This window comes from Lynx canadensis, chromosome B4 (assembly GCF_007474595.2).
Source record: "Lynx canadensis isolate LIC74 chromosome B4, mLynCan4.pri.v2, whole genome shotgun sequence".
NCBI classification, from domain to species: domain Eukaryota; kingdom Metazoa; phylum Chordata; class Mammalia; order Carnivora; family Felidae; genus Lynx; species Lynx canadensis.
In genome coordinates, this window is record NC_044309.1 from 66,671,955 (window position 1) to 66,699,684 (window position 27,730).

The 27,730-nt window shown below is 36.0% G+C and overlaps 1 protein-coding gene across 1 annotated transcript in view; it reads right to left on the reverse strand.

Annotated features, from left to right (window-relative positions):
* ABCD2 (ATP binding cassette subfamily D member 2) overlaps positions 1–22,288 on the reverse strand; it is a 67,191-nt gene extending 44,903 nt beyond the window's left edge. Inside the window, exons 1-5 of the mRNA XM_030322390.1 lie at positions 21,161–22,288; positions 19,409–19,589; positions 7,896–8,017; positions 4,453–4,621; positions 3,718–3,812 (exon numbers count right to left, since the gene is read on the reverse strand). Coding sequence (XP_030178250.1) covers positions 3,718–3,812; positions 4,453–4,621; positions 7,896–8,017; positions 19,409–19,589; positions 21,161–22,099 — 1,506 coding nt within the window. The 5' untranslated portion in view covers positions 22,100–22,288. The remainder of the gene's footprint in view (positions 1–3,717; positions 3,813–4,452; positions 4,622–7,895; positions 8,018–19,408; positions 19,590–21,160) is intronic.
* Between the last annotated feature and the right edge of the window lie 5,442 nt (positions 22,289–27,730).

The window sequence follows — 27,730 nt, forward strand, 5'->3', positions numbered from 1 at the left end:
TTAAATTTGACTTTATTTATATTAATATTTGACTAAATTTATACTGAATTCAAATACAACTTGGTTGTATTTGTCAGTTGGAGTTATTAGCTATAAAGCAAAGTTTATTCTAAGATCCAGATGGTTGGTTTAATTTTCTATTTCAGCAGTCTGAAATGTTACACAATCACAAAAGCTCATCAGAGAGATGAAATGATTCTAATTCTGTTTTGTTCACAGATGGGGAAAATACATTTACCAAGCCAAGAGAGAAGCAAGCAAGAAGACTATAATTTAGTCTTATGTCTAGGAATGGATTAAAAAAAATATATATATATGTCATATATGTTATATATATGTTATATGTGTTATATATATGTTACATATGTTGTATATGTATAATATATAATTCTAGGAATGAATTAAAACATATATATATAATAAGTTATTCATCCATTATCAGTTGGATGCTTCTCTTTAGAATTCTCCATCTTATTTATCATTTAAATTTAAACAGTTAAGTTTCATGAATTCCCATTCCACCCAATAGAATCAGGAAGCTGTCTTAGTGTGGTATTTAAAAGGCATTGTAAAAAACAAGGAAAAAGAACAGCATTTAAAAATTTGCCTTAAGAACACTGATAAGAACATTTCTAAGAACAAATGATATTTTGTAATCAGTACTAAAAAGTGAATATAGCATCAATGTATGAAAGGCAGAAATCTGTATGCTTGTAGATACAGTTTTGTGTAATAAGAACACAAATATCTAAGTATCAGTGATATAGAATATGTCATATTTAAAACTCAATGATGAAGGAGTGCCTGGGTGGCTCAGTCTGTTAAGGGCTTGACTCTTGATTTTGGCTCAGGTCATGATCTCACAGTTTTTGAGATTGAGCACCGAGGTTCTGTGCTGTTAGCCTGCACAGAGCTTGCTTGGGATTCGCTCTCTCTTCCATTCTCTCTACCCCCCTCACCCAAAAAATAAATAAATAAATAAATAAACTTAAAAAAAAAAAGAAAACTCAAAGGTGAAAAAACACTATATTATTTGCATTATGTCAGTATAAGGGATCACTTCCATGTCTACATATTGTGTATAACATAAGCTGGAATCTTCTTGTTGGAAGAAGGTGGTGGGAAGAGGAAGGAAGGGAAGGAAAAAAGGGAAGGATTGGGAAGGAGGTTAAGATAAAGGAGCTAGGGATGTATACAATAAGTATATGTAAAGCCAAAATGGTTCAGATTTATGTTCTGTCTAAATAATTAGATTTCCTTAGTAAACACTGATTGGATATCTACCATGTGCCAGACATTCCTCTAGGCACAAGGGCTACAGTGCTACCCAAGACACATCTCTGTTCTCATAGAGCTTATATTCCAATGGGAAAGACGGCAAGAAACATGTGAACAAAAATTAAGCATTGATAAATACTTCTTTAATGGCAAAACAAGAAAGATTCATTTGGGAAAGATGGTGGCATTGTGGGGTTGGAGGTGGTAGGGGGGATGCTTCTTTTGAATGGTGGACAGGAAAATCCTCTTTGAGGAGGTAACGTTTAGGCTGAGCCTGCGTGACAAGAAACAGCCAGTCAGAGCAGGAGAAAGAACATTTCAAGCACTGAAGGCAGCTACCACAAGGACATAAGACAGGAGTGAGCTTGAGTCTAAACATTTTACTATAGATATTTTTTCTCCCTAATTGTAGCCAACTGAAAAGTTATTTTGATAGAATAAAGTTTGAAGAAAATCCTGGGAAGAACCCAGAAAGAATTAATTTTGTGATTTGCTGCACTCTGTCACTAAAGAGAGGGTTAAGGAAGTTTAATTTTGTAGAAGCATAAATACCTCCCAAATGATTTTTTTAAAGGTATGTGGCATGGCAAAAGGCATATTCACAAAATATTTTAATAGCATCATTCTCTATTAGGAATTCTCAGAAATTTAACACATTTGAGTCATAATAGAAGCCTTTTCTATATTCGTATTATTTTATTAGCATAAGTTTTCTTATGTTTAACAGTGAGTGTGAAGCAAAAATAATTCCCACATCATTGAATTTTCTTTATCAAATAGTTTTTTAATCCCATAATGGATAAGAACCTTTTCCTCTAGAAACCTGTTTGTCAATGCATATACAGGAAACAGAATTTTCATTATATTTTAGGGACCTGACACTTTTTAAATAAAACTCCCCAAGTCAGAAACAAAGCCAACTATCATAAAGTATACTATATTAACATATATCTTTGTAGAACTTCAAAATTGATGACATTTCATTAGATTAAGTATTTTTAAATTCATTTTGTATAAAAAACAAACTGAGCCCTGAATTTTTTCACAGAAAGAGTGTGATGTGTCCACAATAATGTAGTTAGTAGGTGGCATAATTCAAGACTCTTAATACTATTTAATAAATGGAACAACAAGAATTGATACTACAAAACATAACCTGACAAATTCTGTATAACAATTCATAAATAAAAAAATTGCTAAACTATTAATAAATAATGAAACATTCCATATATGCCCCTTCAAATGTTTTATTTCAAATCTACTTAAGATTATGGTGCATCATTAGCACCTAATTGGTACTCATGATCATATCCAACTAATTAAATCATTCTGTAAGTCTATAAATGGAAAAATAAAGCCTAACCAAATTGTAATTTAAATACAATTTCTCAGGCATCTGGGTGGCTTAGTCGATTAAGCGTCCGACTCTTGATTTCAGCTCAGGTCATGATCCCAGGGTCATGGGATTAATCCCTAAATCAGCCTCTATGCTGAGGAGCCTGCTTAAGAGTCTCACTCTCTGCCCCCCCCCACTCATTCTCTCTCTCAAAACAAACAAACACAATTTCTCCTATATTTATTAACACATAATTTTCCTATGTTCAGTACTTATCATCTTCCAGAACCCTTATTCATTTGCAAGCACATCTGTAACAATTAAACTTAGACTGAGGTCCATGCTGAAATCATTAGTATGTGTATTGTCATGTTTGTAATTCTGTTACCAAGTCCAATCATGTCTTCGTAAATTTAGATGCCTTCATTGTAGTCATTAATGCTTATCAGCGAATTATTTTGTGCTTGAATTCCAAAAATGTTTGTTCAAATTTTACAATGCTTTAAATTAGGGCCTCTGGTTTACTAAGCAATTTTCACTTCTTGGTTTTTGTTACCAAGACATAGAATAATAAATAACAACTCTTAATCTCAACAAAATTAAACACTAAATTCCAATCCATGAATCTTCTGATTATTTCTTCCTATGGAAGAGGTGATTATTGGAAATACAAATTATATTTAGAGAATATATAATAGCAGAAGTAAACTTGCTAATGACCTCTTCCTTATATTTTAGTAAATACATTACAACATAGGCTTGTATATTTTGAGTAATCCCTATAAGGAAAAAATTAAAATCTTTTTCCAGATATTAATTTCTGAGGAATTTCTCTATTGTTCCCAAAAGTTACCTTGTATGGGCCCTCAGTGCACTGAGAAATTTTGATTTTCACCCCGGCAAAAAAGCAGTAGAAATCAAATTTCTCTTTCTCTTTGCTTTCTGAGGAACTGCTTCTGTAATTGAGCCACTATGCATACCTTTCTTGATTTCCCCTCCTTTCCATATGCTCCTCCAAGTACTTAACATAAGGTACATGAATTCTGAGTTGTTTTGTATTAGTGTGATGGCAACAATCAGAAGATTCTTGAATATCATCTTACTTTGAAGTTTAGCCTGGAAGCCACCACTTCTCCCGTTGGTGTAATTATGGGAACATTTTCACAAATAATTCCATGATCCACATCAATAACTCTTCCTAAAAGTTAAGGAATAGTTTAAGTTATAAAAGCTAGTATATGTTGTATCTACATCTCAAAAGAGGTTTAATGTAAATTTGGACATTCTGACACATATATTTGGAAAATATTTCTCAGAAACATTGTACAATAATCTAATGTCAACATCATAATGAGAGCATAATGAGATAAACTCTATCTGATATAACCTAGCTATATTCTTTATAATTGTTTATTTCACTAAATTAACCTTCCCTACAGAAAAAATACAATGCTGCAACAAGAGAATTAAGGTGTGGAATAACACAATTTTTTAAAATGTGATAATTAAAGTTAAGTTAAAAAATATAGAATAATGAAGAACAATAAAATGTTAGCTCTAATTCTGTATTTGAATTTTAAAAGTAAACAATTCATCCTGCCATATGTTCAGTTTCTAAAAATAATTCTAGAAATTTGTTCTAAATAAAATAGCATAATTTTTTCTTGGTAATGTTAGTCACCACTCCTCAAATTGTGACACTAACTTTAGGAATAGTTGTTTAAATAAGTAAATATTAGCTCTTGGTAACTAATAACAGTGATCTTCTAAAAAATTTTGGTTCTGTTGATAAAGTAAGCATTTCAAAAGAGGAAAATATAAAACATTTGCTTTAATACCTTTGATTTCCAATGTGTCACTGAGGGGTAATTCTATGTTAACTCCATTCTTGCTATGGTTTTCAGACTCTTGCATGACAGCAGCTCTCTTATAAATGCCTCTTTTTACTTCATCAAAGACCCAAAACATATTGTACACTCGAGCAGTATAGCCTGCTAATTCTGTGATCTAAAATCAGCACAGAGATAAAATAGAGTTAATATACTCCAGATAGACTTTTAAATAAATATGCAATCTATTAGCTTCTTGATTTAATATTAAAGATCTTATTTCGTAATACATGAAAAAAATAATACACCTGTTAGTGATAAAAAATAACAGAAAAGGCTTACCAAGAGAGCAAAATAACACAGTGTCAATGTAAATTTGATTGGAATTATAAAACCCATAAAAAATTATTCATTCAAGTGAGTGTTCAAAATAAAATGTAAAGATTTCAGAATGTTAGTGAGGCTTAAAATCTTTCAATCAAATTTCTGATTTGGCTCCTGTTTACATGACAAATTTTATTTCCAGAAAATTAGAAATTTTGTGAAAAGCTTAACGTCATTCAATGAAATAACAATCCTTTGTTTTGATATCTTTTTTCAATTTAAAATGGAAGATTTGAAATATAAGAAAAATAGGGTTTTTTTCCTTATTATGAAATGAATGTTTTTAAGTCAAATTGATTGTCAAAATTCCTAAGCTTCGCCAAAGAAAACACTCCTGTCAGAGGATATCAATACTGGAAGTGAGCTCAGTGAAAAGCTTCAAATCCTTTTCAGTCCAAATCCCATAGTTCAGCTTCTTTTCCAGCCAAACATGATTTACATGCCCAAAGAAAAACATTAAATCTGACTTTTATTCTGGGTGAGATTAAAAATGAGATAAATCTCTGTTTTAGTCCCTAAGGCTCAGTAGAATGGTGCCTGGCTCTTATTCTGCCAGTTGTCCAATTTAGGTTGAATCCCTTGCTTTTTTCTATTAAAATAACACCTTGTTGTTATCAGGGTAATGTGAAAGGTGACTCATCTCCTGTCAAGACCATCTTTCTCAGTGCAAAGAAAAGCACAAAAACCATTCCCTTATGGGAATATTTACTAGGAAATTGGTACCAATAAGCAAGGCATGTCACTAATAAATTGTGGAATAATACAACAATGCTGACATTTGTGTAAGATTTATGTGTGTGCAAAACCTAAGCCGTAAATGAGTATGGATAGTTATCAATAGCCTTCTAGCATACGTCTCTACTATGTGAGACGTCTGTATTTAGTATTTCATTTCTGTATATTAATGTTGTAACTATTTAATCGGTAATTTCTAAAATGTTATCTAGAAGAATCCCTTGAGTCCCCAAGTGGAGCAAAACAGAGCCAAGAATTAACAACATACAGATTCAAAAGAAACTCAGGTAAATGTATTTGCATAGAGGAAAAAATCCAAAATGAAATGTATGGGTCAGTTAAAGAAAGGCAAGAGGCAATGAGTTAATACGCTAGAATGCAAGGTGGAGTGGGCAGAGTGAGCATATGACTGTTGACAAATTACTTTGGGATACAAGGCAGGGAGTTTGCCCTAGAACTCTTACTCTAGAGAGGAATCTTGTTTCTTCTGGAACCAGCAGAGAGAACGCATGGTTCTTGCTTGTGCTGTTACAGCAATGGTAAGATTCTTTAGATGTGAACATTCTATGATCCCAAGTATATTCAGGGAAAATAAAGCAAAATGAAATTATTTCTTGTATTGGATACAATGTAGAAAAAACTACTCAATTTCTTTCTGTGACTTAGGTAGCAAAGTATTTTAATATGAGATGCGTAAAACTTTGATTTGTCATTTAATTTTAATAAATGATTTATTACATCAAAAACCTACCTTAAAAATGATGTACACATTATCAAAATTATTATTTGAAAAAAAATTTAAAGCTGAGTTGTTTTGGTATATGACCCTAAACAATCGGTTTTACTTTTTAAAAAAAAAAAAATCCTTTCAATAAATCAGTTGTTGAATGACACTGAAAACTTTTGTCAGCAAATCACAAGCTTTCTTACTCTTTTATATGGTCTATTCAAGGCTGATTTAATAGGCAGATAAATTTATAACGATGGTCTGGTGATTCATATTGATACAAAAGCCAAAAGAGTAAATTAATGGTGAAAATGATTAATCATGGGAATATTATATAATATCTGAAATAAATAATTTCTAATTTTAACACTGTGACATCTTCAGGTCTTAATACCATTCTTTCAGCAAACATTTCTTGACCACATACAATATTCCAAGTATTAAAATGATTAGGACTGCAAAGATGAGTAAGTTAATGCTTTCCACTCAGGGTCTGGTGAGCAGATAGACAATTGTAATATGGTAAAGCATCAGATTTACTGGGACACGGAGAAGGGAGACCCAGACTCTGCAAGGAAGGTGGGGAAGAAGGTGGAATCACAAGAGGATTTTATATGTGGTTGGTGAGGCTTGACTTGTCATGAACGATGAGTACAAGTTTGCAAGGTATATAAATGATATTACTGGCTAGCGGTGATTGAATTCCTTAATATGTGTTATTTTTATAATTATTACTATTTTTTTAATGTTTATTTATTTTTGAGAGAGACAGAGAGTGAGCAGGGGAGGGACAGAGAGAGAGAGGGAGACACAGAATCCGAAGCAGGCTCAGGCTCTGAGCTGTCAGCAAGAGCCCCACACAGGGTTTGAACTCACGAACCATGAGATCATGACCTAAGCCAAAGCTTGGATGCTTAACCGACTGAGCCACCCAGATGCCCCTGTTGTCTTAAATATTCTACATGTATTGACTCACAACAACCCTACAAAATCAATGCTGCCATTATCCCCACTTCACATATGAGGAAACAAAGGCAGATAGGTTAAGGAACTTGATCAAGTTCACATAATTTGTAAATACTGGAGTAAGCTTTTAAATGTAGGTTCTCTGGTTCCAGAATCCACACCTAATAGACTTTTTTTTTTTTTTTAAACAGATATGTCATACTAGGGGCACCTCTGCGGCTCAGTCAGTTGAGCGCCCTGCTCTTGATTTGGGCTCAGTTCATGATCTCACTGTTCTTGAGATCAAGCCCTTAAGTCAGGCTCTAGCTGATAGGGCTGGGGCTGCTTAGGATTCTCACTCTCCCTCTCTCTCTCTGCCCCTCCCCTCCTTGTGCACTTACTCACTCTGTCTAAAAATAAACAAATAAACATTAAAAAAAAAAAAGAAAGAAAAAGGGGAGTTTCAATTGAGAGTGTAAAACTCAAATAGTATTAGCATCAAAACACTTAGGAGTTGCTGCCCTTTATCTTGATTACAGTTTTAGGAATTTTTAGTAGAGAAAAGATGCTTTCAAAATGCTAAGTATATCTGATAATTTACATCTTTCTTGATTTTCAAATATTTTATTTTAATCAAATTGAAAACAAGATATGCAAGTACCTCTTTGTATGACGACATAATCCTTTCGATAGCATCAGCTCCAGAGGCCAATAAATTTCGAGCAGTAGTAAAGGCTTCTGTCCGTTCACTAACCATAGCTTGTTTTTGGCCATCTTCTAGATCTAAAAGCAAATTACAAAACTATTGAGTTTTTTCAAGTAACTATTTCATTTTTACAAATGAAATGGTGACTAAAAAACCCACGTGTAAATTTTTCATTAATATCAGCAATTTTCTAGAAATTTAATGAATTATTGAAAATACAGTATTTGTACTGGATTTTATTTAAAGCTTCCTTTCATTATTTTTTTAGGAGAGAGTTAGAGCAATTAAATTACCAATTAAGACTATTTTCATTTAGCATTTTTTCAAACCTTTCCAAATTCAACATTCAGCCCTTCTTACAGTTACGCAATAAAATGCTAGTGATTTGTTCAATAAACCAGTAATAACTGGAATATAAGCAAGTATTTCTAGGGTGATTCCTTCAATAGAAATGTAAATTAGCTGATCTTCATAATCTAGACTTAGTTTATATGTTTCACCCAAACTGTACTTACAGCACTTCAAACATACGATATTCCATTCACCTCAAGCATACAAAATTCTGTTTATCCTTTGGTATTTGCATATATACCATTTCCTTGAAATGGTATATATACCATTAATATATATACTTACTGCACTTCCCTTCCTTTTTTTGCCTAGCTCTTTCTTTAAGAAAGTCAACTCGTTAGAAGAGATTTCCTTGGAAACCCTCGTCTGCCTTTTCTAATAAACTATAGGCTCCTTAAGAGTCAAGACTGTTTTTTACTCTTTATTCCCAGTACTCAGCAGAGTGTCCAGCACAGAGTACACCTCAATGTGTATTGAATGCATGGATGAACAAATGGATACATGGATGAACATCCTAAATTACTGTCAAAGCAGAATTACGGTCAAGAGTAGGAGGTAGACTAGGTTTGAATGCAGGCTCTACTACTTAATGACAAATGGTAAGAGAAATAAAACAAGCCAATGACCTTCTTCATGCCTATTTTCTCCTGTGTAAATGAGGGAATTCATACTACTATCTTAAACAATTGTATCTCAAAGGATTGTTGTGAGGTTTAAAGGTGAGACACAAATGAAGTATTAGTCTAATCCATGGCTGATAATAAGTGCTCTAAGTGTTAGCAGTGATTACTTTCTCTGGTTATTATTGCGTATGTACTCAATTTAGTCTTATTCTTCTCAATTATTCTCCCCAGTCATTACTTTATATTTCCCATCATCTATAGGATTCTCAACATGGTTCTCCTATAAATTATCTCCAAAGTTCTAAATTAAATACTATAAATTAATGAAAGTATTAGAATGCTATAGATAGCCATAGGCCCGTTTTGATATATATTTCTCTCTGTTTTATCTCAGTGTAAAGTGTTTTTTTGTTTGTTTGTTTGTTTGTTTCATTTTTTGTGTTTTGTTTTCTACAACAGTGCAAATATTTAACTTGTGCCCTGCTAGGACTACCAAATACTTTTACCTTTACTTGCTCATAGACAGCTCAGCTGAGTTTGAAAGGGTTCCATGCATAATATAAGGTAAAATTCACTCAGCAGATATTTACTCAACAACTAGATGTGTTAAGAAATTAGGCACAGTATTATATGACATGCAAGGATAAATGTGATTTTCAGACTCTTTCCTTGGGGGACTTACAGTCTGGTAGGAGACAGAAGACAAGTTGCTAAATAACTACGCAGGGTAGCCTATGACAAGAGTTAGTGTGAGGTGTTTGGAGAGGGCAAAAATCAATTCTTGCTGCAAGACACAGGAAATGTTTCACGGAGCGGCCGACTGTGACAGAGGCCTTGAAGACTATGTACAATTAAGAAATCACAAGTACAGCGTAAGTAATGGCACAGAGAAAGGAAATTTCAAGCAATGCCAATTGGATGATAAATAGCCTGCTCATGTTACAGTATGGATGGTGTCAGGCACAGATTTCACTTGAATGTCAGAATCACCGTGTGTCCATGGAGACATTTTATGATAATCCAATATGGTCCCTCCTGGCCCTACTGTTAATCACTGCTTTACAGAACTACCATTAGTCCCTTGAAGTTAGTTTCCTTGAAGAATGAAAAAAGAAAGGCTTTGAGTGCTGGTAGAAGTGAGGAGTGAAGGATGTGATTGGATAAATAGACTGGGAACAGAATGTAGATATTCTTAACACATTTAAATGTGATAAAATTTAGATAGCCACAAAAAAATTACAGAAGGGTTCTCAGCAAGCTACAAAAATAATGAATTGCTATATCAGTTAAAGTTCTAAGAATAGGTTTGGCTCATAGAGAATCTGGCTGATGATCTAAAATAATTATGGAATTTTATGAATTTAGGTTAAAAGGGGTTTGAGTAGCAGCTTTCATCAACAGCCTCTGTTAACAAGGAAAAACACGAGCACAGATGGATTTGTGCTTGATACGGCATGGTACTTTCCATGTTGCTTTGGCAGATTAGTGCTTACTGGGTTTTCTTCATGCTTTTAGCAACAAAATTACAAATAGCTGTGGACAGATTTCATTTGACTTTTATTCTATTGGTTGTTTTTTGGCAGGTACTATGAGGACAGTGCCAGTAGTATTTTGTCATGCATACAACAGCCAACTGCATAACTTCTATGAAAAAGCCAAATTCCTTAGTGGCAGAATATAAATTCATGACCTAGGGCACTCACGTATTTTGTATCATAGGTCAACACATTTTATTTTCCTCACCAAATAGTTTAAATATTTTGTCAAATGTTTCTCATTTAAGGATGTAATATTCAACATTATTTGCTCATTTTACTTCAACCTTTCAGCTCTGCTAATAAAAGTATATATTGAAAGATGGTGACATCTGTTATTCACTGCAAAGGTGAGAAAAAATTTAAAAACTAAGGTTATGTCATGATGCACTTGTCAAAAGCCCTACAGCTGTACAACGCTAAGAATAAATCCTAATGTAAACTATGCACTTCAGTTAATAATGTGTGCATATTGGTTCATCAGTTGTAGCAAATGTACCACACTAATACAAGATGTAAATAATAGGGGAAGCTGTGAGGGAAACTGGATATTTATTTGGAACTCTTTGTACTTCCTGCTCAATTTTTCTGTACACCTAAAACTGCTCTAAGAAAATTAAGTCTATTACTTTTTTTTTTAATTTTTTTTTAACGTTTATTTATTTTTGAGACAGAGAGAGACAGAGCATGAACGGGGAAGGGTCAGAGAGAGAGGGAGACACAGAATCTGAAACAGGCTCCAGGCTCTGAGCTGTCAGCACAGAGCCCGACACGGGGCTCGAACTCACGGACCGCGAGATCATGACCTGAGCCGAAGTCGGACGCTTAACCGACTGAGCCACCCAGGCGCCCCAAGTCTATTAATTTTTTGTTTAAGTAGGCTTCATGCCCAGCACAGAACCTCAAAGCAGGGTTTCAACTCACGAGCCTAAGATTCAGACCTGAGCTGAGATCAAGAATCAGACTCTCAGCAGGTGACTCTGAGCCACCGAGGCACCCTAAGTCTATTAATTTTTTAAAAACTAAAATAGTAGGTTATTCCTCCGTGCTTTTTTCTTTGGACTTATAATCTGATTTTAATTCTTTCCACTTGAATTTTATCTTTATCACATTGACAAATCTCAGCAAAACCTTATGGTCTTTCCCTACCTCACACTGTATAAAATATCAATTCTAATTGGATTGAAGATCTCAATATGAAATGAAAAACCAATAATTTTCTAGAAGATAAAGTAGGAGAATATCTTCATGGCCTTGGATTAGGCAAATATTTCTTGAATAAGACATAAAACCACTAACCATACACACAAAAATGATTGATAAACTGAACTGTTAAAATGAACTTCTCTTACACACTATTAAGAGACGGAAAAGGTAAGAATAGAGTGGGAAAAGATATTTAAGATTGTGTGTGTGTATGTCTGACAAAAGTCACATTATAGAGTACATAAGAATTTTTACAAATCAATAAGAAAAAAACAGAAAAGTCAATTTAAAAGTGAGCAAAAAACTTATTGGCGCTTCATAAGAAAAGCTATCTAGGGTTCCTGGGTGGCTCAGTTGGTTAGGTGTCCGACTTCAGCTCAGGTCATGATCTCGAGGTTTGTGAGTTCGAGCCCTGCACTGGGCCCCACATTGGGCTCTGTGCTGACAGCTCAGAGTCTGGAGCCTGCTTTGGATTCTGTCTCCCTCTCTTTCTCTGCCTCTCCCCTACTTGTGCTCTGTCTCTCTCTCTCTTTCTCTCTCTCTCTCTCTCAAAAATAAACATTAAACATAAAGAAACAAGAAAAGAATAATAATTAAAATGAAAAAAACCAAAGTAACTTATTCATGAGTTGGGAGCCCAGTGTCAGGCTCTGTGTTGGCAGCTCAGAGCCTGGAACCTGTTTCAGATTCTGTCTCCCTTTCTCCCTGTCCCTCCCCCAACTCATGCACGCACGCATGCACGCACACGCACGTTCTCTCTCTCTCAAAAATAAACACTAAAAATTTTTTTTAAAAAGAAAAGCTATCCAAATGGCCAATAAACAAATAAAAAGTGCTTAATCTCTTGGGGCCTGGGTGGCTCAGTCAGTTGAGCATCTGACTTAGGCTCAGGTCATGATCTCGCGGTTTGTGAGTTCAAGCCCTGCCTCCGGCTCTGTGCTGACAGCTGGAGCCTGGAGCCTGCTTCGGATTCTGTGTCTCCTCCTCTCTCTGCCTCTCCCCTGCTCATGCTCTGTCTCTTTGTCTCTCAATAATAGATAAATGTTTAAAAAAAAAAAGTGCTTAATTTCATTAGTCATCAGAGAAATGCAAACTAAGGCCACAGTGATTTACCACTATGCCTAAAATGAAAAAGACTGACATCAAACATCGACAAAGATGTGGATCAACTAGAACTCCTATGTGTACTGTATGATACTATTTATACAAGTTTCAAACCCAGCAAACACTAATGAATGGTCAGTAGAATAATTGCCTTTACTGGGGCATACTGGGAACAGGAGTAAGTGGGACTGGGGACAAGGGGCTGAAGATGGGAATAAAACTAGCAAGGAGCATGGGGGATTCTGGGATGTAGGTAAGTTTCTATTTTTTGGGAGTGGTAATTATTTATATTTGTTAACTTTGTGACAGTTCATTGAGTGGTACACTAATGATCGGGTCCTTTACTTCATGTATGTTATACTTTAAAAATTATAGCTATGTAATAGGCATAGCTAATTACAGCTAAAAAAAAGTATGCCTTTCGTATGTTTTGGTAATTATTGTTACAATAAATTGGTCAACAGGAGAGGAATTACATCCAAATTGACCCATAATATAAAATTATATTCCAATGATTTGACATTAGAATATGAGACACTAACACAACAGGAGTTATAACTATGATTTTGTGGGAGGTACATTTTAGGAATAAAAAACATCACCCATGTTACTAGGCGATGATAGAGTTTAGTTCAATTCTTAAGCGCAGTATCTGTCAGTTGCTATTTCTGCTCTGCCGCCTTACACTAGCAGACCACCAACAGGCAGATACTACCGGTAGTGCTAGTGGCTTAGAAGCCTGCTTCCCTGTTATATGCCTATGATAAGATCTGGTAGGAGAGAACTGAAGTAGCTTTCTTTGGCCTTGCCCAGAACTGTTCTTGATACGAACAGAAGAAAAGGGGCCTATAACATTAAAAAATTGAGATGATACCAGGTGGCCAACAGACATATGAAAAGATGCTCAAAAATCACTCATCATGGAGGAAATGTAAGTCCAAACTACAATGAGATATCACATCATACCCATCAGAATGGCTAAAATCCAAACACAAGAAACAGCAAGTGTTGGCAAAGATGTGGAAAAAAGGAACCCTTTTATACTATTGGGGGGATGCAAACTGGCGCAGTCACAATGGACAACAGTATGGAGGTTCCTCAAAAAACCGAAAATAGAACTACCCTATAATCCAGTAATTGTATTCCTGGGTATTTACCCAAACAATACAAAAACACTAATTTAAAGGGATACATGCATTCCTATGTTTATAGCAGCATTATTTACAATAACCAAATCATGGAAGCAGCCCAAGTATCCACTGATTAATGCCTGGATGTGGTATGTACACACAATGGAATATTATTCAGCCATAAGAGAAGAATGAAATCCTGCCACTTGCAACAATATGGATGGAGCTAGAGAGTAAAATGCTAAGCAAAATAAGTCAGAGAAAGACAAGTACTGTATGATTTCACTCATATGTGAATTTAAGAAATTAAATAAATGAGTAAAGGTAAAAAAAAAAAAGAGAGAGAGAGAGAGACACACAAACCATGAAACAAACTCTTAACTATAGAGAACAAAGTGATGGTTACCAGAGGGGAGGTGGTTGGGGGGGATGGGTGAAATAGGTGCTGGGGATTAAGGAGTACACTTGTCATAACGAGCCCTGGGTGATGTATGAAATTGTTGAATCACAATATTGTACACATGAAACTAATATAACACTGTATGTTAACTACACTGGAAGTTAAAATAAAAAAAAATTCGAGATTTTCTTCATAGCATTTCAATCTCTCTTTTGACACCAGATAAAAGTAATATCCTCTAAAAAATAAAATAGAAAATATACATAATTAACTATATCAGTGCTTCTTTTTCAACCATATGGCCACATGATTACGTAGTGTCAAACTAAGTTAAATCCCTTCTAGAGTAAGTTCCAGTATCTAATATGGAGGCCACATGGTGACGGGGGAAAACATAGCGCACTAGGAATTATGGAGTGCCTTCCATCCTTAGTGCTTCCACTAACCATTTGTGTGAATGTAGGCAATTCTGGGGCTCCAGAATAGATGACTTGGAAGCTCCTCTTCCGATGTGAAAATAGCATGATTCTGTATGCAATTTTGTAATGGGAACTTGAACATAAACATAATCCTGCCCTTACCAGAAGATTTCACTTAAAGCTGTAAGTAAATGGTATAACAAAACTACTACAGAACTATTTTCCTTTTCTCCTCCAAAAAAAAAAGAAAGAAAGAAAGGAAGAAAGAAAAATTGTGCTCCTATACTTCTGATTTCCTAATCATTTCCAAATTCTTTGCTCCTTTAACTATGAGAACCATGCCAGCAAACATCTATTGACTATTTCTCATGAGGCAGGGAATATTCTAAGTTTTACGTATGTCAGTTTTAATCCTCATAACAACCCTGCTATAATTTCCCCCATTTTGGAAATGAGAAAATTGAAGCACAAAAAAGTTAAATGATTTGCCTGTAGTCACAGCTTTACCTAGTAAGCAAAAGGGCCAGCATTTGAACCCAGAAAATCTGACTCCAGTGCCCACATGTTAAGAATATAATAAATATTAACAATTGCTTCCACCTAAGCTTTTACTATTTGCCAAGGACTGTTTCTTTTTTTTTCTTTTAATTTTCTTTTTTTAATTTACATCCAAATTAGTTAGCATATAGTGCAACAATGATTTCAGGAGTAGATTCCTTAATTCCCCTTACCCATTTAGCCCATCCCCCCTCCCACAACCGTTCCAGTAACCCTGTTTGTTGCCAAGGACTGTTTCAAAGCACATTAAATACTTTACATATAATTTCATAACAATTCTGTAAGATATATATTCTTATCCCTATAGTTAAGATGAGAAAACTGGGACATAGAAAGCTTATGTAACTTTCTCAAGGATGGTTAAGTATTAAACAGCAGAGTGAAAATTTGAGCAGTGGCCTGCTTCTTTCTTCATTCTATCTTTTCTCTATCCTTTTTTTTTTTTAATTGTTTTTTTTTCAACGTTTATTTATTTTTGGGACAGAGAGAGACAGAGCATGAACGGGGGAGGGGCAGAGAGAGAGGGAGACACAGAATCGGAAACAGGCTCCAGGCTCTGAGCCATCAGCCCAGAGCCTGACGCGGGGCTCGAACTCACGGACCGCGAGATCGTGACCTGGCTGAAGTCGGACGCTTAACCGACTGCGCCACCCAGGCGCCCCTCTCTATCCTACTTTTTCTCCTTTTCTCTTTGTCATTCCTCTCTTTTTATAAAAAGTTTATTTATTTTGAGAGAGAGAGAGAGAGAGAGCACAAGTGAGTGAGAGAAGGGTAGAGAGACAGGGAGAGAGAGAATCCCCAGCAGGCTCTGTGCTGTCAGCACAGAGCTCAACTTGGGGCTCGATCCCATGAACTCTGAGATCATGACGTGAGCTGAAATCAAGAGCCAGATGCTTAACCGACAGACAATTAGGCATGCCTGCCATTCCTCTCTTATTCACCCATTTCTTTTCATGTCTTTTTGTCTTGAAATATACAGTATCATGTACTTAATTCATCTCTAACATAAAAGGCAATGCAGGGCATAAGTGTAAATTAAGATTAAAGACAAGAGTAGAATATATGGTATGTAATTCCAAGACCTAAGGGCTCAAAGATATGTCATTATCTAAAAAAATAAATAAATGGGGCGCCTGGGTGGCTAAGTCAGTTAAGCATCTGACTTCGGCCCAGGTCATGACTCATGGTTCATGAGTTCGAGCCGCGTGTTGGGCTCTATGCTAACAGCTCAGAGCCTGGAGCCTGCTTTGGATTCTGTGTCTCCCCTTCTCTCTGCCCATGCCCCACTCGCACTCTGTCTCTGTCAAAAATAAGTAAACATTAAAAAAACAGATAAATAGGGGCGCCTGGGTGGCGCAGTCGGTTAAGCGTCCGACTTCAGCCAGGTCACGATCTCGCGGTCCATGAGTTTGAGCCCCGCGTCAGGCTCTGGGCTGATGGCTCGGAGCCTGGAGCCTGTTTCCGATTCTGTGTCTCCCTCTCTCTGCCCCTCGCCCGTTCATGCTCTGTCTCTCTCTCTGTCCCAAAAATAAATAAATGTTGAAAAAAAATAAAAAAATAAAAAAATAAAAAAAACATAAATAATTTTGTCTGAGTAAAATGGTAAGCTAATATTTTTGTGTGTTAAATCATTGTAGGTCAAGTACATTTAGTAAAAATATACATATAAACATTATAAGCATTATACAGTAACTTTAGAAGTTACAGAAAATATTGAAGCATACTTTATTTTCATTTTTTTTCAATATATGAAGTTTATTGTCAAATTGGTTTCCATATAACACCCAGTGGAAGCATACTCTTATAATGTTGACCTGAATTCATTTTTTGTCTATTTAATTGTCATATTGCTTCTCTTTGCATAAAATTTTCTTTTAAAAGAAACTTTAAGGGGCACCTGGGTGGCTCAGTCGGTTAAGCGTCCGACTTCGGCTCAGGTCCTGATCTCATGGTTTGTGAGTTCAAGCCCTGCATTGGGCTCTGGGCTGACAACTTGGAGCCTGGAGTCTGTTTCAGATTCTGTGTCTCCCTCTCTCTCTCTGCCCCTCCCCTGCTCATGCTCTGTCTTTCTCTGTCTCAAAAATAAATAAGCATTAAAAAAAAATTTGAAAAGAAGCTTTGAGAATTACTTTGTTCATTTGCATAAATGTAATCATTATAATTTCTATTTAAAATTTTAATGTTGTTTCTTTAGTTTAATAAGGCATTTTTTTAGAATTTATAGGGTTTATTTTTAAATATCTTATTACATCACCTATGAAAGTAAGATTGTTAGATTCTTTGCATACATTGTTTACTTCCAACTGGTCTCTGTAGGGTTAATTTGTCACCCACTAATAGCTGCATTTTCTCTGTTCTTTGTTGAATACTCCAGGGTTTTCTAATAAGACCAATGCTTCTAAGGACTAATAGAACTACACCATTATCTCATCATTGGGGTTGTCTCTAATATCCCTCATATATGAAACCTTAAAAATACCCCTACATTTAAAGAGACTTACTACAAATATCTGATAATTTTTTCAAGTTTCTTAGTAAAACTAATCTTAAGACCATAGGTTTTGAAGTGTCTTTTTTTTCTCTAATACTGTTTTGAAAAGTAATTTATTTTATTTCATTACGGAAGGATTAAGTCTAAAAATATTATTACTAACAATACCTTTTTCAATATAAACTTATTAAAATGATTTTTTTAATAAAATTTTAAAACAGATAAAAGTCACTTTCCCTAGCAGTCTAAATGCACTGGCTATTAGACAGTTAAGTTGTAGAGTTTATTTGGTATATGTATAGCACTCATCACAAGGAATTGACGAATCTAAATTTACTAAAGTGAACAATTTTAGGTTAAGAATGACCCAAATTTAACAAATATTTTTGTAAGAATTGGTTAAAGCATTGAAGCACTGTTTCAAAACATTAAAGAAAAGGTAATTTTGTACTTGTTTTTATTAGACGACTTCCAACGAATAACTATTGATTCTCAATTCCATACCAAAAATAACTGTAACTATTCTGTTAACACTATATTCTGTTATACTATTCTTAGTGTTGCCGTTTGTTTTCTAGGTAATAATTATCACCATGTATCAAGAACATCAAGAGTATGCTCTGTACTGTAAAAACATTATTTTACTAAAGTCTCACAATTCTCTGAAGTAGTGCTTCTGATTTTCATTTTATAGATGAGAAAATTGAGTTTTAGAATGTTTAACGTGACTAAGAGGATGCAGGCAAGAAGAGGGAAAGCCAAGAGTTGTTTTACTAAAAGCCCACGCTTTTCTCTAGTGCCTTCAACACCAAGGCCCATTTTGGTCGAGTGGTTTCTAAAGAGGAAGGGGAATATTTTATATCAGTGGAAGAGCAGAGAATGATATTTCTTTAATTAATTCCCTCCTGTCCCTGCCAATTACAACCCAAACTCCCATCTTAGGTATTACACAACATTTTAATGTCGTCCTTCTTGCCCTTATATTTTTCATTTATTCCAAAGGATGAAAATGTTGGCAAAAACCATTGAGATGGTGATAGAATACAGTTAGATGCCTGCAACTTGCCAACCCCTACTTCCACAATGCCACTAAATCATGCTACCGAGGAAATTATCTACATTACCTACAAGTAGAGAAGACCTTGCTCTGTGGCATGAAACACTCCTTGAAACAATATTCCTGGTTCCTTCATGTAGTCAACCAGTTCTTCAAATCACAAATCAGGACTAATCCAGTTATAGAATATCTATAGACTAAACGCATAGGATGTTCAGAACTGAAGTTTACAACACATGCGGAAAACTTGTATAATACTCTTTTTGAAGGTATTAATTTGCTTTGAATTTAAATGCAAACTAGGGAATCATTTTGTATTAGGCAGAATAATTAAGATTGCTCAAGGTCAACTTCCAGAAACACTGCATCAGAGATCTCTGAAATATCTCAGAACTAGAAAGGTGTTTTGAGACACTTCTTTTCATATTGCTGGTCTTATTATCGGATGTTGCAAAGTCTGCCATTGTTTCTGACCAATAAATGACCATAGAATAATGACTACATACACAGTTTCACTCACACAAAACCAGCAGTGACACCTTCAAGAGAAATAATCTTAAACATATAGTTGAGATTGAGCATAAATGCCATTACCACCATCGGCAAAGCCAGTTGCAGTGATAATAGGTACAGCCACCATAATTAGTCCACTGCTGCTCCAAACATACTTCATCAAGAATTGCTCTATCATGATATACCACAAACGTTTGGATAAGATGAGGTTCATTTGATCTGCTAAAGCTTTGTAACTTTTCTGGAGTTGCTTCATTTCTACCTATGGAGGGAAACAGAGATAAGAATTAACTCACCATGAGCTATAAAATTAAATACTGTATGTTTGAGGACTTTTTAAAAAGATAAGTACATATTATTTTGTTTTACTTAGGATATTATTATCTATGATCTAACAATGAATAAATATAGATCACTATCAGAATTAGTCATTATTTTTTAATTTTGGTCACACCTGTATTATTTTTAAAAAACCATGATACTCAGTCAATAGAATATTAAGTATAAAATACATATAACTGATTTACAATTATGATTTCAAAATTATGTATATAAGATGTTAAGATTAAATAATATCCTGTAAGACATGAATAAGCAATGTTAGAATCTTATCTTTCTTGATCACACCAAAAATACCTAAAAATAAAGATGTGACACATATACGTGTAATTAGACTCCATTTTTGAACTAACTCAATTTACTGGATTTTGTCTTAAATGCAAGAAGCCTACAACATGCTATAATTGACATCACTGAGTTCAATGATTCAAGAGGAATGACCAATCAGTATGATTAATATAACGCATGAGACCAATTTTCAAGTGGCAGTAAAAGTCCTAAATTTGCTTTAAATTTTCTTCGTCAGGTTGCTGTTACTTTAAAAGTATTTTGATAATTGATGATGCTTCAAAAATTAAATAGTGCTGCTTGGTAATTAAAATGCCATCTTCAATTTTAGAATTCCTTAATATTTCATTTGTGAAGTCATTTGTGTTAAGATTTCAGATTCATCACCTTAAAAATTTCCATCATACTTAATATTCTGAAGTTACTTTAATGCACTGCCTGCTTATGTAATTAGGCTAACTATTTTAGGGATCTGCTTCATGTTGAAATCTTTAATATTTAAAAATAACATTCTGGAACTCTTTTTCTCATCCTCATTTCTTCTCTAATCTTAGCTTTTCCCTGAAAGCTAGACAAAATTTCATTTCACTGCCTCTTTTTATTTGTGTCAAAATATGGTACTGAACAGTAACTAGTAGTAATGCAAATGCTATTTGTGAGACACATTCTCCTGCAATTCTTAGGACTGAAGTCAGTCCATTGACCAGGCAGGCAAAATTGTCAAACTTGTCTTTCATGTAAAAGCATCGGGTTTGTTTTTTTTCCCCCTTCTTGAAAAACAAAAGAACAACAACAACAACAAGAATACCATCCTAAATTTTCCATCCCAATGGAAATGTGTTTACTTAGTTTCCAAACAAACATTTTCTTCTAATGCTCTAGGACTAGTTAGAATTTTTAGTTTTAAGAAAATGCTTTAGAGAAAATTCTGAGCATATTTGGGTACCTGAGGCTAAGCAGGCTGTTTTTCAGATTGTTGGATATCTTATTCTTATGACACTTTAGAAAAGTTTGCACTCCATAGTTCTTTAACAGCTTGTAATTGGAAAGGTAAGGAAGCATATACTTCAATACAGGTTTAGACGGCATAGAAATCTAAAACGCTAAAGAAGTGGGTCCATCGACAGTACAACAGATGGTATCTAGCACTGCAGTGGCAGCTGGAAGAGTCTCACATTTCACCCATCACCTTAATTTCTATCTTACCTTATGTCCTCTGTAAAAGGCAATTTCTTCAACATTGGCTATAATTCTGGAGTGCACATACCGCAAATAGCCTTTTCTGTGAGCTTCTTCAGCCACCAATTTGCCAAATTTGGGAGAGCAAGCTTTCAAAACTTTAGCAGTGGCATATACCACAAGTCCCGCTAATAGGGTGGGCCCAATTGGGCTCGCTCCTCTGGATGTAGCAGTCTGGATAAGCGTATAGGAGGTCAAGATTACATCTAAAATAGGCTTGGTCAGATTGGAGTACAAGTGAGCCACAGATTGGGAGAACATCATAATATCCTCAGTAAGAGACTGGTCAGGGTTTGCCAGCCTCCCATCCATATTGATCACCTTATAATAAGTCTGATTTGTAAAATAGGTTTCATAGGCATGGTCTACCAGGCGAGTTCTGAAGGCCAAAGCCAATTTGCACTCCAGGTACCTTATTGCACTGTTAACAAAGGTGGCAGGGATGGCAATCATAAGCCACTTGATTAATTTGATGATGAAAGTTCGAGGCTTCTTTTCCACAATGCTTTTCACGATTTTTCCATCCAGACCAGCCACATAGATCGATAGAAAGGTTCTTGAGATTAGAGCCACTGAGTGAAGGCAGAGCCAGCCTGTTTCAGTGGTCACAAGTTTTGGAAAGAGAATTTTACGAAGTTCTAGTAGCTGTTTGAAAAAATCTGCATTCACTCCAGGACAAGGTTTTTTACAAGTGTTCTCGGTGCAATGCAGTATTTCTCTGTTCTCTGCAGCCGGATAAACTGCTTCTTTTTTCTTCCTGTGGCCAGATTGCTTTAAACGCTTGCCAATGACGGGATAGAGTGTTTTCAGAGCATATGCCGCAGCCACCAGACAGGCAGCCCTTTTAGCAGCACTCGATCTGGTCCATTTCACCCGATCAGCTGCTGCATTTAGCATATTTGTCATTTTCCCAGTTACCCAAACCGGCTTCAAAAAGAATTGGTTTTAAAAGATCATGCTCCGCGGGAATCCCCAGCAAATGTTTCAGAAAGTCCTACAGCGTTCCATAGTCTGCAGCATTTCTCCTCTTCTGTTGTTTTTGTTTTTGTTTTTGTTTTTGTTTTAATTTTGTTCTGCTGTGACAGATGCAGCAGACCTCAGACTCCACTGCATCTACGGGGATGAATCTCTCAGAAGCTCAAGCTGCACCAAGCCGCCCCAGGCTCCTCCCTCTCAGGCTTCTCATTGGCTGGCAGAGCGGTGGGACCTTGGAATCCTCGCTGCCTCCCTTTGAACCTTGAAAATGAGGAGAGAGCAAAACGAATTACATCCTTAACCGGGAGTTCAAAGAGTTAAATGTCTATTTTTGGAGAGGTCGAATCAGGGCAGCTGCTGGCGACAAAACCTGCCCTTGCTACTGAGCATGCTCAGCGTCACTTAGAAACCCACAGAAGTTTCAGGATATACGTCTCTTCTCTAAGGTTTTAGTGGATACCACAAGGGGAAGAGCAAAAAGGAAGGGAGATTTTCAAGAGCTGTAAAACGAGATGAGGGAGAAGGAACGAGGGAAATGGGGGAGAAGGGACAAGAGTGTCAACATAAAGAGTCTGAAAAGAGTATTGAATGAATCTAAAATGGAGAGAAAAGAAAGTGACAAGTGTGGAGGCCACTGGAAAAAACAAAGTATCAAATACTTAGATATGATCTTTGGTGCCGCTGCCCCAACCCCCATTTTGTTTTTTTCTGTGATTCCACGTGAAGTCCTAGAACCTATCAGACAAGTTGTAATTGAGGATATTCCTTTTTGTGGGTTTTTTGTTTTGTTTTGTTTTGTTTGGGGGGGTGGGTGTTTGTTTGTTTTTGGTAAATAGAAGTCTTCTGTAGTATAAAAAATAATTATTTGCTATACTCCCATCCGTATGTTTACTTGTCCTTATAGTAAAAATCTTCCAACTCCATAACGGCTATTTTTAGCAATGGAGCATATGTATTTACAATGTAACTATTAAATAAACGAGTGCAAGGTTTCACTTCTATCTCCTTCCTTGTGTCCTTTAGATAGTTGTTACTTGGAGGTATGTGACTCTATAATCAAAAGTTAACCATTTGGGAATCCAACCCCAGTTAGATGGTAGAAATAGCTTCTCGAGAACCTTATTTTTAAGAGATTTTGTTTGTTTGTTTGTTTTGTCTTTTTCTAGCTTTTGTTAAGGCTTTGAGATAATTTGATTACTTCCCACTTCCATTTTTGTTATTTGATAATAACCAAGAGCATTAAAAAAATTCTCTACATCACGAATGGAGGACTTAAACTGCTAAATAGCCAAGCAAAATTTTGCATATTTAAAAAAAATGTAAAGGGCCTTTTTTTTTTTTTTTTTTTTGGTAAGGATGAGTATATTCTTGAATATGCAAAAACATTTTTGCTTCCCCATCCACCCCCATACACAACATACAGACACATTTCTAGTCATCTGGAAGCCTGGGAAAATATGCATTAAACTAAAACAGAGGTTGGCAAATTACAACCCAAGCAGTGAGCCAAATTTGGCCCTTGAGCCAAGAACAGTTTTTACATTTTAAAGTGGTCAAAAATACATCAAAAGAAGAATAATATTTTGTGATGTGAGACTTTTATGAGGTTTTTATTTCAGCATCCAGAAATAAAGTTTTATTGGAACACAGTCATACCCATTTATTTGTTTATGGTTTTCAAGCTACAGTGACAGAATTGGGTAGATAAAACAGAGCCTAAATATTTACTATCTGACCCCCTTCGGAAGAAGTTTCCCAACCTCTGTGATAGAATATATAAGCTGTCTCAGTGTTGAATGATTTTCATTTTCATTTTACTATGAGTAAAGAACTATTGTGACTTTTATAAGTAACAATATTCTTAACTTCCCCATGTACGTATATTAATTCCAAGAATCATCACAGGTCTCTTTTCATTTGTTTGCATTCAATTCAGCAAATTTACTAACATGTGAGTGGCAAAGTCATGCAAGTCTCTTTGATAGCTGGCCATATTAGCAGCACAATCATTTCATTAAAATTTACAAAGTCTGGGGGCGCCTGGGTGGCGAAGTCGGTTAAGCGTCCGACTTCAGCCAGGTCACGATCTCGCGGTCCGTGAGTTCGAGCCCCGCGTCGGGCTCTGGGCTGATGGCTCAGAGCCTGGAGCCTGTTTCCGATTCTGTGTCTCCCTCTCTCTCTGCCCCTCCCCCGTTCATGCTCTGTCTCTCTCTGTCCCAAAAATAAATAAACGTTGAAAAAAAAAATTTTTTTTTAAATTTACAAAGTCTGTATGTAGAGATTGTAGTGTTAAGGTGGTTATTTTCAATATCTTTTATTCCTAATCTCATGCTTTTCATGTGTCAAAATGAGGCTGTCTTACATTTATAAATTTTAATTCTTTATATCACATCTCCTGACTGTGACAGGAGAAGTGCAGGGCCAGGGTAACCTTAAATGGAAGTGACAGGAGGATGTTCAGCCAGGCAGAATATGCTACACAGAGGGATGTGTAGGTCAGAAAGCAGCCAGCAATCGAGGCAAGTGGCTTACATCACTGGAGGCCAAGCCATTGTATAGAAGGAGCAGTGCAGGGGGAATCTAGAAGCATAGAACATTAGAGATCCAAATGGGCCCACACTTAATTGTAGGTAGGTCAGTTTACCAACTGATACTGACGCTGAGGTGCAGGAACAAGTTTTTAATGTCTTGGAGCGAAAGACTAGGTATAAGGAAAATAAGATAGAAATTTGGTTGCTAGAATTGTGGTATAAGGAAGGTTGAAAGCCAGTTACTAGAACTGGGGAAAAGGTCAATGTGAGATATGACTTGATGTTGAGCCCCTTAAGTACAGATCTAATTAAAACCATTTAAATTCTACTCCCATGTTTATATATATTCACGGATATATACAAAACATATAAAACTATATGCTTTAAAAGTGTAAAACATCAGAAATGATTTTTATAATAAAGACATCTACACATAAATAACAATATATATTGTAGATAATATATATGTTGTATGTTTATATAGTAAATCACCAGAACGTAAGTAATTTTTAGTAACAAAGATAAATTAAGGTTTAAGAATTTTAGATGGATTTCCTTTCAACAAATGGTAGTATTTCATCTGTGCTGTATTCCTTTCTTGAACTGTTTACTGACCCAAGAGATTACCTAATTGCCCTACTGGCCCTAAAATAGCACTGTGTTTGACTCATTATCTATTGATCATGCTAGTCTTATTCATGTGAGGTATAAAACAACACTGAAGATGAGATCTTAGGTCAACATTTCAGCTGTTATAAATAACCACCTAATAATTAGTTCATGAGGAAATGTCTTTTGCTGTGAAGGAAAACCCAGAAAATATTTTGTCTGAAGATGTGTCTCCTAGATTAATTTTTCCTTAGCATAATTCACCACTTCTACTGCCTCCCTGTGACTGACTGGAAGGAAAGCAGTAACTTTAGTCAGGGAGAAGAGATGTTTATATCCAGCTCCCAGTTCTTGATTTTTTAGTAAATTGGTTAACCACTCCTTTATGTCCTTTCCACATACAATAATATATCAAAAGTCAGTTAATCTTTTAGCAAGTTATTTTACCCTTTTAGTCAATTTGTTCCTGTTCAAAAAATGTTGAAAGTAGGAAAAGCTAATAACATTGGGTCGTTGCTTCTAACTTAACTGTATGGTTTAGTTACTGAGAATGACCAGCTATACAATGTGGAAGATTGATTTGTTCTGAAATGGCATATTCACTCGGTCTAATTCAAACCAATAATAGATATACTTTGATGAATTTTTATTATAAAAATTGGTATTTGTATCATTAAACAAGATATCTACCCTGGGAGGTAATCCTATTTAAGTATTTATTCCCAATGACTTGATAGAAGATATTTTATATTTGAAATTATGAGATATTCCCTAGGTTAAATTGTGGGAAACGATCTTGACAATTGGGGAACGGGTGGAATTACTTTGTGCATTTTTGGGGGGACAAGAGATTTCTAGTTTTCAGCCAAAATATCATAGAGCAGGTTGTAGGATAAATGTTTTATGAAGATATACAAACATAACACAGAAATGAATAGCAAAATCCAATTTTTGTTTTGAGATTTTTTTTTTCGTTAAGAAGTTGAGAGTCTTTGGGCCTTTACAGCTTAAATAAAATTTTGATCACTCTCAGAAACTTATAAAAATGTACCGAAGAGTAAATCACCAACGTGCAAGGTTTCTAATAAACAACTGTTTACGGAATATTAAAACCGTATGTGAAAGATATTTAAAGGAACTGGATACAGAGTGATAAGCGGGAATGCAAACATTATCTTTAGGATTAGGAATCTTATAACTTTCTCTTTGCCTTCTTTTTCTCCCCCAAGTCTGATCTTTGATCTGAAAAAGAAGGCTGAGACCAGTATAGAACTAAATGAAATTATGGTGGCGGTGGCTTGAAACTCTAACCCTGTGGCCACAGTCCGAAACTTCATTTACTTAGGCTTCCCTTGCCTGAGCGGTTAAAACTGCTGATTCCTCTTCCCCTAGGCGGACTGGCTGCTTTCCCACAGGGTCCCTTGCCGCCCTATCAGGCCACTGTCTCCGCAGAAACCGCAGAGGCTTTCGGGAGGCTAACAAGCAGCCAGCCTGGGCGCAGAGGCTGTCGGGAGGCTGGGCCGTCGGCCCTGGGGCGGGGCGGAAGTAGGTGGCCGAGGCCTAATAAATTGGCTGAGGCTGAAGAAGTTGTGGCTCCGTACAAAACCCAGGCATCTGAGCTTCCAGCCTCTGGGGCTTCAGACGTTTCGGGGAGATGAACTGGGTCGGGGGATCCCGGTGAGTTGTGTTGCTGGAGCTTGAGACTGGAGACCTTGAGTCCCTGGACGTTCATTCCCGTAATGGCGCCTCTTTCCTAGGCCGTCGAGGGGCGGGGATAGCTTTAGCTGGGGAGAACTTGTAGGCGTGGGTCTTTTCATCGGGAGCCAGGAAGGGCGACCCTAGCCACCACGTCTCTGTTCTTAAACCAAAAGCAAGTGGGCTTCTCCCCGCTGGCTCTTCAAAGGCTTTGCGTGTGGAGCCGCCCGCCGTGGGTGAAGCGCTCGGCTCTCCCTCCCAGGTGTCTCACATCTTCCTTCTCTAACGAGGCGTCTCACCGCCTGAGCCCTCTTCTACCTTCTTACCGCTCCTGCCCCTCTCACTTGGAAAAGGTTTTCTTTCTAGGACTGTATATATTTTTTTCATGAACTTGGACCGTATTGTGGAAAAGACCATTTCCTGCTGCCCCTAAGTTCCTCGGTGGGGAGAGGGGCGGCAGTATCAATCGTATATTTAGTTTGTTTTTTAAAGGGAGGTAAGGTGAACAGTTTCTAATGGCAATATCTCACGAGATAATTTGCGATTTGTTTTGTATTTACCATTAATCATCTAAAGCGTGATGGGTTGGCAATTTAGTTTTATATAACATGTTCATTCCTATTGGCCTAAAGTCCACTAGGATGGAAATAATGTAGGCCTGTAATTTCATTTGATGAAAAGAATTGTTTCGATTGAAACACTAAACCATTGAATACAATTTTTTTTG